Raw genomic sequence first — 12,872 nt, 5'->3', positions numbered from 1 at the left:
TGTGCTTGCCAGGCAGGCCTTTGTGCCACTGAGCTACCTCTCTGTTCCCTTGCTGCTGCTGCTTCTTTTTTTCTTTCTTTTTTTTTTTTTTTTTTGTTTCCAGAACTGGGGATTGAACTCAGACCCTTGCACTTGTCAGGGAAGCGCTTATTCTACTGAGCCATCTGCCCGGTCCCCCTTGCTTCTTTTAAGGAACAACAGTCATGAGATTAGGGCCATCCTAGTAACCCTATTCTAGCTTGGTCAAGCTTGCAAAGACCCTTTTTCCAAAGGACAGTCCTACCCTGAGGTCCTGGGGCATCTAAGGCCAGCCAGTGTAGCCTTGGGGGACACCATTCACCCCAAATGGGGCAGTTCCAGAGATATCCAGGAAGGCGTGTTGGAGTCCCCCGGGGCAGCAGAGCTTAGTGCCTGCCTTGACATCTGGGCAGCCCCTGTCCCCAGCTCTTCCTACATCCGGGGTCCTGGGGGGGAGGGGGGAGAGGTGCATCCAGGGGTCCTGGCAGTGTCCAGATGTGGAGGGGCGACAACAGGCCCAGCAGTAGGGCGTGGAGGCCGGTGGCTCTGCCCCACTGGGCCTGCCGGTGCCCGAAGGCGGGTGGGGCGGGCACTCGCCCCGGGCTGCGCCGAGACTGAACTGCCCTGTGGTTTGCCTCCTGCTGCGCCGGCTCCTGCCAGGGCTCAGAAGTAAGTTCCGGGGGACCTCGGAGGACTGGCGGGGGATGGGGGGGGGGGTGCTGGGTGCAGGTCTGCCCTGGCTCAGGGAGGCCCGGGGTGGTCAGGCTGGGGTCACCCTGTGGGGCATGTGTTGCTGAGTCCCCGCTGACCACGGTGCCCCCTGCACCCGCAGGCTCCGAAGTGTGAAAATCGAGCAAGGGAGGCTGAACGACCAGGCCAACTCGCTGGCTGACCTGGCCAAGGTGAGGGCCCGCTGGGTGGAGCCCCGGGGGTGGGGGTCTCACTGCGCCCCCTGCAGGAGGCCCAGAAATCTGCATTTGTGCCAAACATCTTTACTCTTTAGCACTGGCAGTTGGTTTTTATTTCAAAAGATTAATATGGGGGCCGGGGAGATAGCTCAGTGGAATAAGCAGTTGCCTGGCAAGCTCAAGGACCTGAGTTCAATCCCCGGTTCCGCAAAAAAAAATAAATAAATAAATAAATAAATAAATGGGGCTGGTGAGATGGCTCAGTGGTCTAAAGCACCTACTTAGAACAAGCTTAGCAAACACAGGGACCACGGTTCAATCCCCCAGCACCACATGCCAGCCAAACCCGCCCCCTGGTGGGCTGAGCTGGACACACACACACACACACACACATAAATAAATAAATAAATTAAAAAAAAAAAAAGATTAATATGCTAGTTGGGCATGGTGGTGCACACCTGTCACCCCAGCACTTGGGAAGCTGAGGCAGGAGGACTGGTGCAAGTATGAGGCCAGCCTGGGCTACATAGCCACATCCTCCCTCAAAACTGCAAAACCAACCCAATTAATATGCTAGGCATGATGTTACCATCCATAATCCCAGCCCCCAAGAGGTGGAGGCAGGAGGATTGGAAATTCAAGCCCAGTCTGGGCAATGTAGTGAGGCTCTGTTTCAAAATAGAAAGGACTGGAGTTGTAGCGCAGTGGTGACTGCTTGCCCAGCAGGTGTCAAGCCCTGGGCTCTATCCCTGGCACCCCCTTCAGAAGAAAAAAAGTAAAAATAAAAAACCTAGACAGAAAATGACTTGGTGAGCTGGCCAGGTAGCTCAGAGGATTAAAGCACCTACATAGGCAGACACAGGAACCAGGGTTCAATCCTTGGCTCTGTGCCAGCCCCGCCCCCTGGGCGTGCTGAGATGGCGATTGAGACTGAGCGTGGTGGCTGCACCTGGAATCCCAGCACTTGGGAGGCTGAAAATAGGAGAATCACTATGAGTCTGATCTATGTAGTGAGACCCTATAGACTCTGTACTAAATAAAAAGAAAGAAAAAGAAGAGAAAAAAGAAAATGACTTTGCAAAACTCGATATGCAGCCTAAATGGAGCATTTTAATGTTTTCTTGAGACAGGGTCCTGGTACATAGTTCAGGCCAGGCTTGAACTCACTGTGGAGCCCAGGCTGACTTCAGACTCTCACCAGTTGCAGAATTATAGGTGTGGGCCACCGTAGCCGGCTACATTTGATTTTGAAACAGAGTCTCACTTTGCCCAGGCTAGTTTTGAAGTACTGGGCTCAAGCAGTCCTGCCTCAGCCTCCAGAATAGCTGGGACCACAGGCTCTGCCACCAGAAATACTGAACATTTCTTTCACTGACAAAAATCAGATTCACATTCTAAATTTCAGAAAACAATGAACTTACAGCCAGAAAAAGCAGCAGGGCCTAGGTGTGGCCCCAGTAGATATCACCTCTGTCCCTGGGTGGGTAGCAAGGGATGGAGGGGACAGGGCCTGGGGTACAGGAGGGGTCTGGAAAAGACAGGCTGTGCCCAGGCTCTGGCCCTCTTGTGGGTTGGGACACAGGGGTCCCTAGGGCTCCCCGCAGCTTTGGTCAGCCCACCATGGACTCAGGGCTCTGGGTGCCCACACACTGTGGGGACTGTTAAATCTGCCTGCCCTGTCGCCCTCCTCACCTGCCCTGTCCCCACAGACCCAGGGTGCCATGTATGAGCTGCTGTCGGAGCTGCACGCCCAGCATGAGGAGCTCGAGGCCCGCCTGGCCGCACTCGAGGCCCGCCTGGACTCGCTGGGTGTCTCCCTTCAGGCCCTGCCCAGCCTTGTCGCCCAAGCCACCCGGCCACCCCCACCACCCCGGCCCGGCCCAGCAGCCCCAAGCCCACCCCACCGCTGGCTGCCCACCAGCTCTTCCGACTGTGGGTGACGCCTGCCCACCCAGACCTCAATCTTGGCCATTGTGTGGTCGCCCCTCACCAGGGCTGAAGACACAGGAGCTGGTCCCCTGGACCGAGGGGCATCCTCTGGTCACCAGCCCAGGACTGTCCCTGGCCCCTGACGGGTATCGAGGAGCAGGGAGGAGTCCTTACCTGTCCTCAGTAAAGCCAGACCCACCGGGCACTGCCTTTTGGTGAGCCCTGCACACACAAGGCACAGTGCACAGTGGCTCCAAGGACACCAGCTCTGTGACTGAACTTGCCTGGAGCCACACTGGACACCTTCAGGTGGGGACAGCTCCTTGGTACCATCAATACCACCTCATCTGCCGCCACCTGGCACGTGGCTCGGACCTAGCCAGAAGAAGGCAGCAGATAACTGAGACGTTGGCCCATGTCCAGTGGGGGCAGGGACGTGGGTGAGGGGCTGTCCACTTGCCACTGGACTCCAGTTGGACACCTGGTGTGTGCAAGGCCTGTGGTGTGACTTCAGAACACAACCAGGGCAGGTGGTGTCGGGAGGGGAACACAGGCTCAGAGGGGCAAATCCACTTGCCCAGGGCCACACAGTGCAGAGGGATGGAGCCATACATAATTCCAGATGGGGAGTACGAGGCCCAGAGGTGGGCCTCCAACTGGGTGTGACGGCACATACTTGTAATCTCAGCACCTGGGAGGCTGAAGCAGGAGGATCACGGAAATTTTGAGGCCAACCTGGGCTGCATAGTGAGCCTCTGTCTCAAAAAAAAAAAAAAAAAAGCAAACAAAAAGAACAGATGCAGACGTTGGACTTGGTGGTGGGGGCTCCCTCAGCGGCACAGGATGGGGGTTTTGGGACCCTAGGTGGTGCCATCTGGGCCGGCTTGGGGCAAGATGGGGCTACCTGCACAGGCAAAATCAGAATCCAGCCTCTGGACTGGAACAGGGCAGGTACCTGGCTGGCAGAGGGGATGAGGGTCCAGCCAGGTCCTGACAACAGGACCTAAGACCCAGAGAGGAAGGGGAAGCCTTGGGGCTTCTTGTGGGGCCTGGACAATGGCCACCCTTCCGGGGACCCTAGCTCTCTCCTAAGATGAGATGACAGAGACTTAACCAGGACCTTTGAAATGTTCAGGCAGTCAGTAGGTGTTCAGGAAGTGCCCCTCCTGGTCTGGGTTCACCAAGGGGTTAGAAGGCAGCCGAGGCCAGAGAAGGCGGGGCTGGCCCAAGTGTGGGAGGTGGGGCTCACTAAGGGAGGGACCCCCACTCCCCCGGGTCCAGTGTGGACTCAGCGTTGGGAGGGAACTAGTGGTTGCAGCGCGGCGACGGAGCCATAGGGGAAACCCACGAGGCTGGAGGTGACAGCCAAGGCAGAAGGCCAGGTGCTGGGGACAGGGACACGCAGGGCGGCGCAAGCGCGGCCACATCCGTCTCCGCCCGCCGACAGCAGGGCCCGCCGGGTCCTCCGAGGAGGCGCAGGGCCGGGAAGCCCGCGGGCGCCATGCCCCCTGGCGGCGCGGTGCGTGGCTTTGCGCTGGAGCTGGCGCGGGGCCCGGGCGCTGCGGTCCGCGCAGGGGTGTCGCTGCGGGCGGGCTGCTGCTGGAGGCCGCGGGGCCCTGCAGGTGAGCGCGCTCGAGGTGGCCGTGCGCGGAGAGGCGGCCGCGCACTGGCTGGAGGCGCGCAGCGTGGGTGGCCGCCCGGTGGCCAGCGACCTCGCGGCTGCCGAGACCCTCCTGCGACGGCGGCAGCTGCTGCTCCCAGGTGAGGTGCGCGGACCCGATCTCCGTCAGGACCCCTGCCCTGCGCGCGCTCGTCACAGGACGCTCCCCGCCGCCTAGGACCAGAGCCCAAGTCCCGGGGGCCCGCTCCAGGTCCCAGGGAGCCCTGGGACTTACACGCTGTAGGGGAGAGACCCTTCTGCGAGCCAGTGGTCCCCATGCCACCCAGCATCTGGGGAGCCCAGTGGGAACCGCGAGTCCCGCCAGGTGTGCTAAGTTTAAGGGCCCCAGTTCTCAAAGAAGGGCCTTGTGTCATTCACATGCTACTCAGTGCTCTACCTCAGTTTACCCCGCAGTGTCTGCCGCTATGAGTTCGGCCGACCAGTGTTGGGGATCGGCGGTGGCAGTGCCTCCCCCCGGGAGGGACGGGAAAGGATGGCGTCTTCCGAGGGTCCTGGGACCCCCGCGGGTGCCTTACTGCCGTGATGGCTCGCGCGCTTCCCAGAAATATGTTTGCGGCTCAGGGGAGTGGTGGGCAGGACCCGGGCGAGGGGGAAGCAGCTGGCCGCTCCGGAGCCCCGTGGTGGCTCCTGAGGATGCGAGAGATCCCGGATCACCCGCGGAACATTGGCGCGGCGCGATGTGGGAGCTGCAAGGGGCCGAGGCCGGGGCTTCCTTTCCCTGGGCTGGAGCGCGCTGGTCATCGCAGCGCTGGAAAGGCTGAGGCAGGACTGCGAGTTCGAGTGTTACCTGGACAGTTTAGCGAGACTGTCTTAAAAGAAGGGGGAAAGAGCCGGGGAGATGGCTCAGTAGAATAAGCGCTTCCTTGGCAAGCGCAAGGGCCTGAGTTCAATCCCCGTTCCGCAAAATAAATAAATAAATAAAAGGGGGGGGGGAGCCAGGCGGGTCTGGTGGCGCACGCTAGTCATCCTAGCTCTTGGGAGACTGAGGCAAGAGGATCGCTGCGAGGTCGAACCAGTTTGGGCTACATAAGTGAGCTCAAGGCCAGCCTAAACTGCATAGCCAGACCCTGTCTCAAAAAGACCAAAAAAGGACCTGTGAGATAGCTCAGCGGACTAAAGCGCCTGCTTAGGCACTGTGCCACCGCCCCCCCCCCCCTGCACCCTCAGACCCACCTCAGCCCTAGGGCGTTGGGTCCTGGCATCACCCACAGCCCTCCCACAAGCTGACCCCTTCACTACAGCCCATTCCAGCCCCAACTAAAGGCCAGGGTGTGGTGGTGCATGCCTGTAATCCCAGCTCTGGGGAGGCTTGAAAGCAGGACGATCACCACGAGTCCAAGCTGCATAGTGAGACCCTGCAACAACCAAATGCATTGTATATATTATTCTGAAAAAAACAAAAAATAAAATAAAAAGGAATGAAGATGTAGCTTGGTAGGAGAGTGCCCCGGGGTTCCATCTTCAGACCTGGGGAGTGGGGAATTTTTGGGCCTCTGACGCTTACTTAAAACCCTGAAGGGGGCTATCATACCTTTACACAATAGCCTGTGTTGTGTTGTGTCCCTAACTTTTATCTTTTTTTTTTTTTGTATGCAATGAATTTTAAGAACAAAAATAGGTTGAATGCTGGATTTGACCTGCAGATTGTAATTTGCTGACTTTGTTCTAGCAATGATTCTTCTGGCCAATAGAAAACATTTGATTATAGTTCTTGATAGTATTTAGCAGTGGATGAAGTTAACTGCTAGCTCCAACCTTATTACTAGTCCTTCTTATCCCCTTTGTAGATTTTCCTCTTCTGTTTGAAATGGGCTGTTGAAGGGTTTATTTTGTCTTTATTATTTATTTAAGGGAAAGGTCTCACTACTAGATCGGACTCATAGTGATCTGCCTGTTTACAGACAGCCTCCTAACAACTGGGATTACAGGAGCCCTACCATGCCCAGTCTCAATTGCTGTCTCAGTGTGCCCCCTGGGCGGGGTGCAACTGCAGGCCCGGGGATTGAAGCCCTGGCCCCTGATTTTTTTTTGTCTTTTTGAGACAGGATCTCATTATGCAGTTCAGGCTGGCCTTGAGTTCACTGTGTAGCCCAGGCTGGTCTCGAACTCACAAGGATCCTCCTGCCTCAGCCTCCCCAGTGCTGAGATTACAGGCGTGCACCACCATGCCCTAGCCTTCCCTTTTGCTTTCTTGAATAAACTTCGCCACTGCTTAAAACAAAATGGCACAACTCGGTACAACCCTGGAAGGATGCAGCTGCTGGCTGAGCCGGGCTGCGCGCACCCCTCCCCGGGCGCTGGCTCGGGCTGTGTCCTCCGCGCCTGTGACCCCCGCTGCACCCTCAGGCCCCCCCTGGTCCTAGCGCGTTGGGGTCCTGTCATCACCGCAGCCCTCCCCCAAGCTGACCTCTGCAGTGCAGCCCGTGCTGGCCTGCTCGGGCTCCCTGGCCCCTACTAGAGGTGCTGAGGCCTAGAAGGTACCCGTGTTTTCCCTCGAGGCGGAGGGTGACCTCCCCGGAAGAGATGGGCGCAGGAGCGGTAGCGACAGTCGACACCACCAGAGGGCGCCATCGCCCCGCGGACGCGCGCCCGGCGACGTGTCCAAGGGTGGGAAACTGAGGCCCGGAGCAAGGTCGAGGGCTGGCCTTTGATGGCATGGGGGCGGGGTAATACCCAGGGTGTGGTGATCCATGCGCGATCCTTGGGCCCAGCCTGATCTCCCTGCTCTCGGGAGTGGAAACCGAGGTCAAAAGATTATCACCAACTTGGGCAGGGCGTGCTCCGAATCACGTCTGCAAGTGGCGACCGGTTGATAATTAAGCTGAGCGCAGGGTGCTTGGCTAGGTGGACTCAGCTTCTCCGCCGTCTGCGGGGCGCTCAGAGGCCCGGCCTGGCGCGCAGCCTTGCGGGGCAGCGCTGTGTGTTGTTTTGCTCCCAGCCGGAGCGTGAAGCCTTGCCCCTCTGGCGTGCTATTGGTCGAATCCCGCCCTAAACGGGGGCGCGGCTCGTCCCTCCGGTCCCGCCCTATTCCCTGCTATAAAAGCCAATACTAAACCGAGTTTGGAGCTGTGGTTGGGTGGTTCAGTGCGCTTGAACCTTCTTGCTGGCCGTGCGTTTGCACCCCGCGCCTGCAGTTCCTCCACGTCGCGGGTTCGAGGTCTGGGTCTGTGCGTAGGGTGTGTGCCCTTCCTGGCCGAGACGCGATGCTGCTCGACAAGGTGAAGGCGTTCGCTGTGCAGCTGGAGGGTGCGGCGGCGGGCGCGGAGCCCGTGTTCAGCGGCGGCCAGTGCTTGGCGGGCCGGGTGCTGCTGGAGCTGGCGAGCGCGGTGCGCGTGGGCTCCCTGCGGCTGCGGGCGCTGGGTCGCGCGCACGTGCACTGGACCGAGTCCCGCAGCACCGGCTCGAGCACCGCGTACACACAGAGCTACAGCGAGCGCGTGGACTTCGTGAGCCACCGCGCTTCCCTGCTGGGCTCAGGTGCGGAGGGGTCCCGGGGGTCCCCAGGCGTCCCCGTCCCCTGCGTGTCGCCCCCGCCCCCTTTCGCTGTTCGTGCGCTGAGCCCTTTCTTCTGTCCAGCAGACACCGGCGAGCCCACAACCCTGCCTGCCGGGCGCCACGAGTTCCCGTTCAGCTTCCAGCTGCCCCTGTAAGTGCAAACCTCGGCGTGCGGGTGCTGGGGAGCCCCCGGGGCCTGGGGGTGGCAGGCCCTGGGATTGTCCCCTGTGGGAAGGATACGGCCCAGCGCATCCCTGCCACCCCGTTCCTGCTATGCCCCACCCCAACGGTGGCTCCCACACCCCAGGACCCTGGTGACATCTTTTGAGGGCAAGCACGGCAGTGTCCGCTACTCTGTCAAGGCCACTCTGCGCAGGCCCTGGCTCCCTGCACGCCGCACCAGGACCGTGTTCACTGTCATCGAGAGCCTAGACATCAACACCCCCGAGCTGCTGGTACGTGGCTGGGGAAGATGGAAGGCAGGATGGGATGGCACCAAGCGGGCAGTAACTGTGTGCCCCGGAGGGAAGGAGGCAGGGAGGCAGGGAGGAAGGCCGGCAGACGGGCAGACGCCAGCAGGGACCCTGGCGCTGGGCCCCTCCTGCTGTGACCCACCTGCTTCGTGGCTCCAGGGGACCCTGACCCTCTGATAGTTTGCTTAGCATAGCTTCTCCCTGAACAAGTGTTCATTGCACCCGAAGGGCTTGGCCTCCCTTTCTTTGTTCTGTGTGTTTGACACAGGGGCTCACTATGTAGCTAGGCTGGCCTCAAACTGAATCATCCTGCCTCAGCCTCCCGAGTGCTGCGATGACAGGTGTGCACCCCCACACCTGGCTGGCTCCACTTTCTGTGGTATAAGAGGGTCCTGTTCAAGACGCTGCAGGATTTTGCTCATAGTTCTTAGGTGATAAAAAGTAGCCAGGTCCTGCTCCCCAATGACCCGCTGGTGTCCCAACCCTGGCAGGCCCCCCAAGCAGGAGCCCGGGAGAAGGTCGCTCGCTCCTGGTACTGTAACCGAGGCCTGGTGTCGCTTTCTGCCAAGATCGACCGCAAAGGCTACACCCCAGGTACCAGGCAGGAGGGAGTGGGAGATAGACAGGGTAGTGGGTGGGGTCAGGGAAACTGAGGCCCCGGCTCTGCTTCCTGCAGGAGAGGCGATCCCCATCTTTGCTGAGGTTGACAACAGCTGTACGCGTCCTGTGCGGCCCCGAGCAGCACTGGTACAGACGCAGACATTCATGGCCCGGGGCACCCGGAAGCAGAAGTGCCTGGTGGTGGCCAGCCTGGCCGGAGAGCCGGTGGCCCCGGGGCGGCGCACGCTGTGGCAGGGCCGCGCACTGTGCATCCCCCCGGTGGGGCCGTCCATCCTGCACTGCCGCGTCCTGCGTGTGGACTACTCGCTCAAGGTGCCCCCCGTTGTAGTCGGGTCCTCAGGGCGCAGGTGTGGCTGCCGCCGCACTCCCATCATGCTGCCTCTCCCTTAGGTGTGTGTGGACATACCGGGCTCCTCGAAGCTACTCCTGGAGCTGCCCCTGGTCATCGGCACCATCCCCTTGCACCCCTTTGGCAGCCGCTCCTCCAGCGTGGGCAGCCAGGCCAGCTTCCTGCTGGACTGGGGGCTGGGCACCCTGCCGGAGCAGCCAGAAGGTGAGCAGCCTTCCCTGCCTGATACCTGTGGGTGGCTGGGGTGGTCACACTGCAAGATGGGTGTCCGAAGATCCCTACCTGCCAACCCAGCTCACCCTGTGGGCCTTCCCTAGCCCCTCCTGAGTACGCAGACGTGGTGACAGAGGAGGAGGCAGCCGTGGCCACCATCCAGAGCTCCTTCCCATTACTGTGTGACGCCCTCACCAGCCTCGAAGGCCCCTACTTCACTTACCTACAGGAGTGCCGCTTCCATCCACCACCCCTGTATTCGGAGGTAAGCTCAGGGTTCCCAGATGCAATCCCCTCCCTGGCCTCTCTGACCTCCAGTGCCTCAAAGTTTCCAAGGTGATAGAACTCCTAAGCATGCATCAAAGCCCCAGCCTGCCTTGCCTTCCATCACCCATATCTACCCTAGGCAGGCATTACCCCCTGACTCACAGAAATACTCCACCCAGGAGGATCCAAACCCAACTTCGAGGCCTCGCTGCATGACCTGCTGAGTGGCAAGCAGACCCTCGGAATGAGGTTGCACATGACTTTCTAGCCACTGTGGCCATGGAGGACACCCAGGCCAAGGGCCAGCAAGCCTGACTCCTTGAAACCAGGGAAACTGAGTCTCAGAGCAAAGAAGACAATGCTGATCCAGTGTCACCATCGCAAAGGTCTAAAGGAGACCCCAGAAGGAGCCTGACGCATGGCGGAATCAGTGGCCCAGTGGGGCAACTGGGAAATGTGGGCCTGAGGTTGCAGGCAGTGCTGGGGCCCAGCCTGAGGCAGACAAAGCCAGATGTAAACACTCGAGAACCAGAAGGAGGGATCTGGGCAAGTCCCATGGGGAAGCGGAGAAGGCTTCTTGGCGGACATTTGACCTGGGGTATTGCCGTATGAATAGGAAAGAGCTCAGTGTCAGATGAGGAGGAAGAACAGTGAGAGAAGGGTTTGGAGGCCACCCCTTTATCTCAGAATCTGGGGCCTTAAGTGCAGGGATTCCAGCCAAGGCCACACTGTGAGCTTGGATGGACAGGGGACAGGGAATTCCAGAAACCGGCACAGTGGAACAGTGGGGGCAGCTGGCTGCCCCACCCTGAGTGCCCTCCCTGCCTGGGGCTGGGTCCGAGGAAGCTGGGCACCCTCGCACACCGACCATCCATCCACCCCTTTGGTACAGTTATGTTTTTAAAACAATAAAAGTGTGGACCACGAGGCAGGCATGCCGATTTCTCCTGGACTGCTGTGAGGCCGCTGTGGCTGCCGCCCTGAGCCTCCAGCTTAGGACCTGATTCCAGGCAGGAAGGGCGGAGGGGCTGTGGTCCCGGGGAAACTGAGGACGGGGCTGGGAAGAGGTCTGGGCCCCTGCAGAGATCCGGCCCAGTTCTGGGCTTTTCAAAAATGGCAGTGACATCCACCCACAGAGAGCCAGGCACCGTGCTTCAGGGTCTGCTCCCGAGCAGGCCAGGGCCCGTGTCCCCTGGGAGGACCCTACCCGCCCCTGGCAGCGTCCGCGCTGCTCCAGACTGGGACTGCCTATTTTCTCTTTGTTTGGAGACAGAGCCTTACTATGTAGCCAAGGCTGACCCCTAACAGCAGGGGCTCCTGCTGCCTCAGCCTCATGAGTGCTGGGATCACAGGTGCGCCACCACGTGGGGGTGGACTTGGTTTATTCCAAACGCATCAGTGGGTCACATCATGTGGCCATTTGTGTCTGGCTGCTGTCCTTCAGCCTGTTTCTGAGGCTCACTCATCATGCAGCATGGGTCAGCGGCCTGCTCTTTTTGGTGTGTGTGTAATATTCCACTGTACCAAGGGAACATCTTGTATTTCTCCCCATCTGTGCGTGGGTGTGTCAGCTATTTCCATGCGTGGACTACTGCACCACCAGTGTGCAAGAGGGGTTGCTGAGCTCCCTGCCTTCTGAGGCAGCTCTGGTGGCATGAGATCGTCCCTCTGGAGGTGGAAGTCGGCCCAAAAGATTAAGGGCGACATCACAGGGACTCGCTGGACAGGCCTCACAGCTCAGCCCCACCCACAGCCAAGGCTCCGCCCAGGCCCGAGGCCCCGCCCCCAGGGTCCAGTCCCGCCCACAGAGGGCGAGGCCACGCAGTTCTGAGGAAAAGGCGCGCCCCGGCGCAAAGAGGCGGGATAATGGGAGGCGGATAATGAGGCCAGGTCCTCCGTGGGGGGGGGGGGTCTAGGGCTGCACAGCTGGGGTGACCAGAGTTGGCCACTTTTCTTTTTTCTCATTTTTTTCCTGTTCATTTTATTTTGCAGTGGGCATTGAGCCCGGCACCCTCCGGCTGAGCTACACCCCCAGCCCCCCCCCACCTCCCACCCCCCACCCCCCGTCTGCTTGCGTTCTTTCATTTCCGGTCACTAAATGGTCATACTGGGCCCAAACTTTTGAACCCTCCGGCCTCAACCTTCCTACGTGCTGGGATGACAAGGTGCACCACGAGGCCTGGCTGGTTTCTGAGATACTTTATAAAGAACTACAAGGCAGGAGGTCAGGGCTGGAGATGTAGCCCAGCGGCACAGAGCCTGCCTGGCAAGTGCAAGGTCATGCGTTTGATTGCTCTTACCCAAAACAAAACACAACAACAACAAAACCGGCGGGGCAGGAGCTCCCCGTCACAGGAGGTGTGCAAGACAGGAGCCGGCGTCAGACCTGCGTCGGAGGCGAGGGCAGCCTAGGTGTTTACGTAGAGCTGCGCGTGCACAGCCGCGTTTGGGCAGGGAGGACGGGACGCCCTGTGTCCCCAGGACTCCTGAGTCGGCAGCTCTGGGGAATCTGATCCCTAGAGAGACTCTCCGGGCCAGTTCAGTGGCAAACAGGGCAGCACGGGCCCGTGGGCCCCATGCCAGGCACCCTGAGCACTCCCGCCCGGTGCTCAGGAACACCCGACCCCAGGACCTTTGCACAGGCCGCCCCTGGCCTCCTCACCCTCAGAAGTGAGGCTGTGTCCCCAGCCCTGCGGGCACAAGAAGGAGGGTTGTGCACTGGCTGAAGGCAGAGGACCCCAACTTGATTTGGGTAAAGGTTGGGGGCAGAGGATTCAGCATGGCCATGCAGTGCTGTCCACCGGGCCCTCATGGGCCGTCTCTGTCACTAGTCCTTGTCTCCCGCGTCTTTGTCACCATTTGTCCCTGGCAGTGGCTGGGTGCCAGGAGGGCAGGGCGGCCGTCCCTCCCTGTCCTCC

At 59.9% G+C, this 12,872-nt stretch overlaps 2 protein-coding genes across 6 annotated transcripts in view; both read left to right on the top strand.

Moving 5' to 3' along the window:
* The window catches only part of Kcnn1 (potassium calcium-activated channel subfamily N member 1), a 19,892-nt gene extending 16,303 nt beyond the window's left edge, over positions 1-3,589 (top strand). For 2 of the 5 annotated variants that reach the window (XM_023707220.1, XM_004646863.3), the window contains 3 exons: positions 679-687; positions 851-920; positions 2,636-3,589. In XM_023707220.1, coding sequence (XP_023562988.1) covers positions 679-687; positions 851-920; positions 2,636-2,866 — 310 coding nt within the window. In that variant the 3' untranslated portion in view covers positions 2,867-3,589. The remainder of the gene's footprint in view (positions 1-678; positions 688-850; positions 921-2,635) is intronic. The other 3 variants (XR_002819284.1, XR_002819285.1, XM_023707219.1) reach the window with 3 other exon arrangements.
* Positions 3,590-7,608: 4,019 nt separating this feature from the next.
* On the top strand, positions 7,609-10,881 carry Arrdc2 (arrestin domain containing 2). The gene is made up of 8 exons (XM_004646862.2): positions 7,609-8,013; positions 8,116-8,182; positions 8,339-8,486; positions 8,996-9,098; positions 9,181-9,437; positions 9,516-9,678; positions 9,792-9,952; positions 10,134-10,881. Exons 1-8 carry the CDS (start codon positions 7,740-7,742, stop codon positions 10,176-10,178), a joined length of 1,218 nt encoding a protein of 405 aa, XP_004646919.1. The 5' UTR covers positions 7,609-7,739; the 3' UTR covers positions 10,179-10,881.
* The last annotated feature ends 1,991 nt before the right edge of the window (positions 10,882-12,872 follow it).

This window comes from Octodon degus, unplaced genomic scaffold (assembly GCF_000260255.1).
Source record: "Octodon degus isolate 3935 unplaced genomic scaffold, OctDeg1.0 scaffold00282, whole genome shotgun sequence".
Classification (NCBI taxonomy): Eukaryota; Metazoa; Chordata; class Mammalia; order Rodentia; family Octodontidae; genus Octodon; species Octodon degus.
Note: the sequence above shows the minus strand (reverse complement) of the source record. Positions and strands in the feature narration are given on the sequence as shown.

Bases quoted from the DNA above. Each gene is read 5' to 3' on its own strand.
- Arrdc2 (XM_004646862.2), top strand. From the start codon at position 7,740: ATGCTGCTCGACAAGGTGAAGGCGTTCGCTGTGCAGCTGGAGGGTGCG. The intron at 8,183-8,338 runs GTAAGTGCAAAC...CCCACACCCCAG, and splicing joins TTCAGCTTCCAGCTGCCCCT to GACCCTGGTGACATCTTTTG. The intron at 8,487-8,995 runs GTACGTGGCTGG...CAACCCTGGCAG, and splicing joins TCAACACCCCCGAGCTGCTG to GCCCCCCAAGCAGGAGCCCG.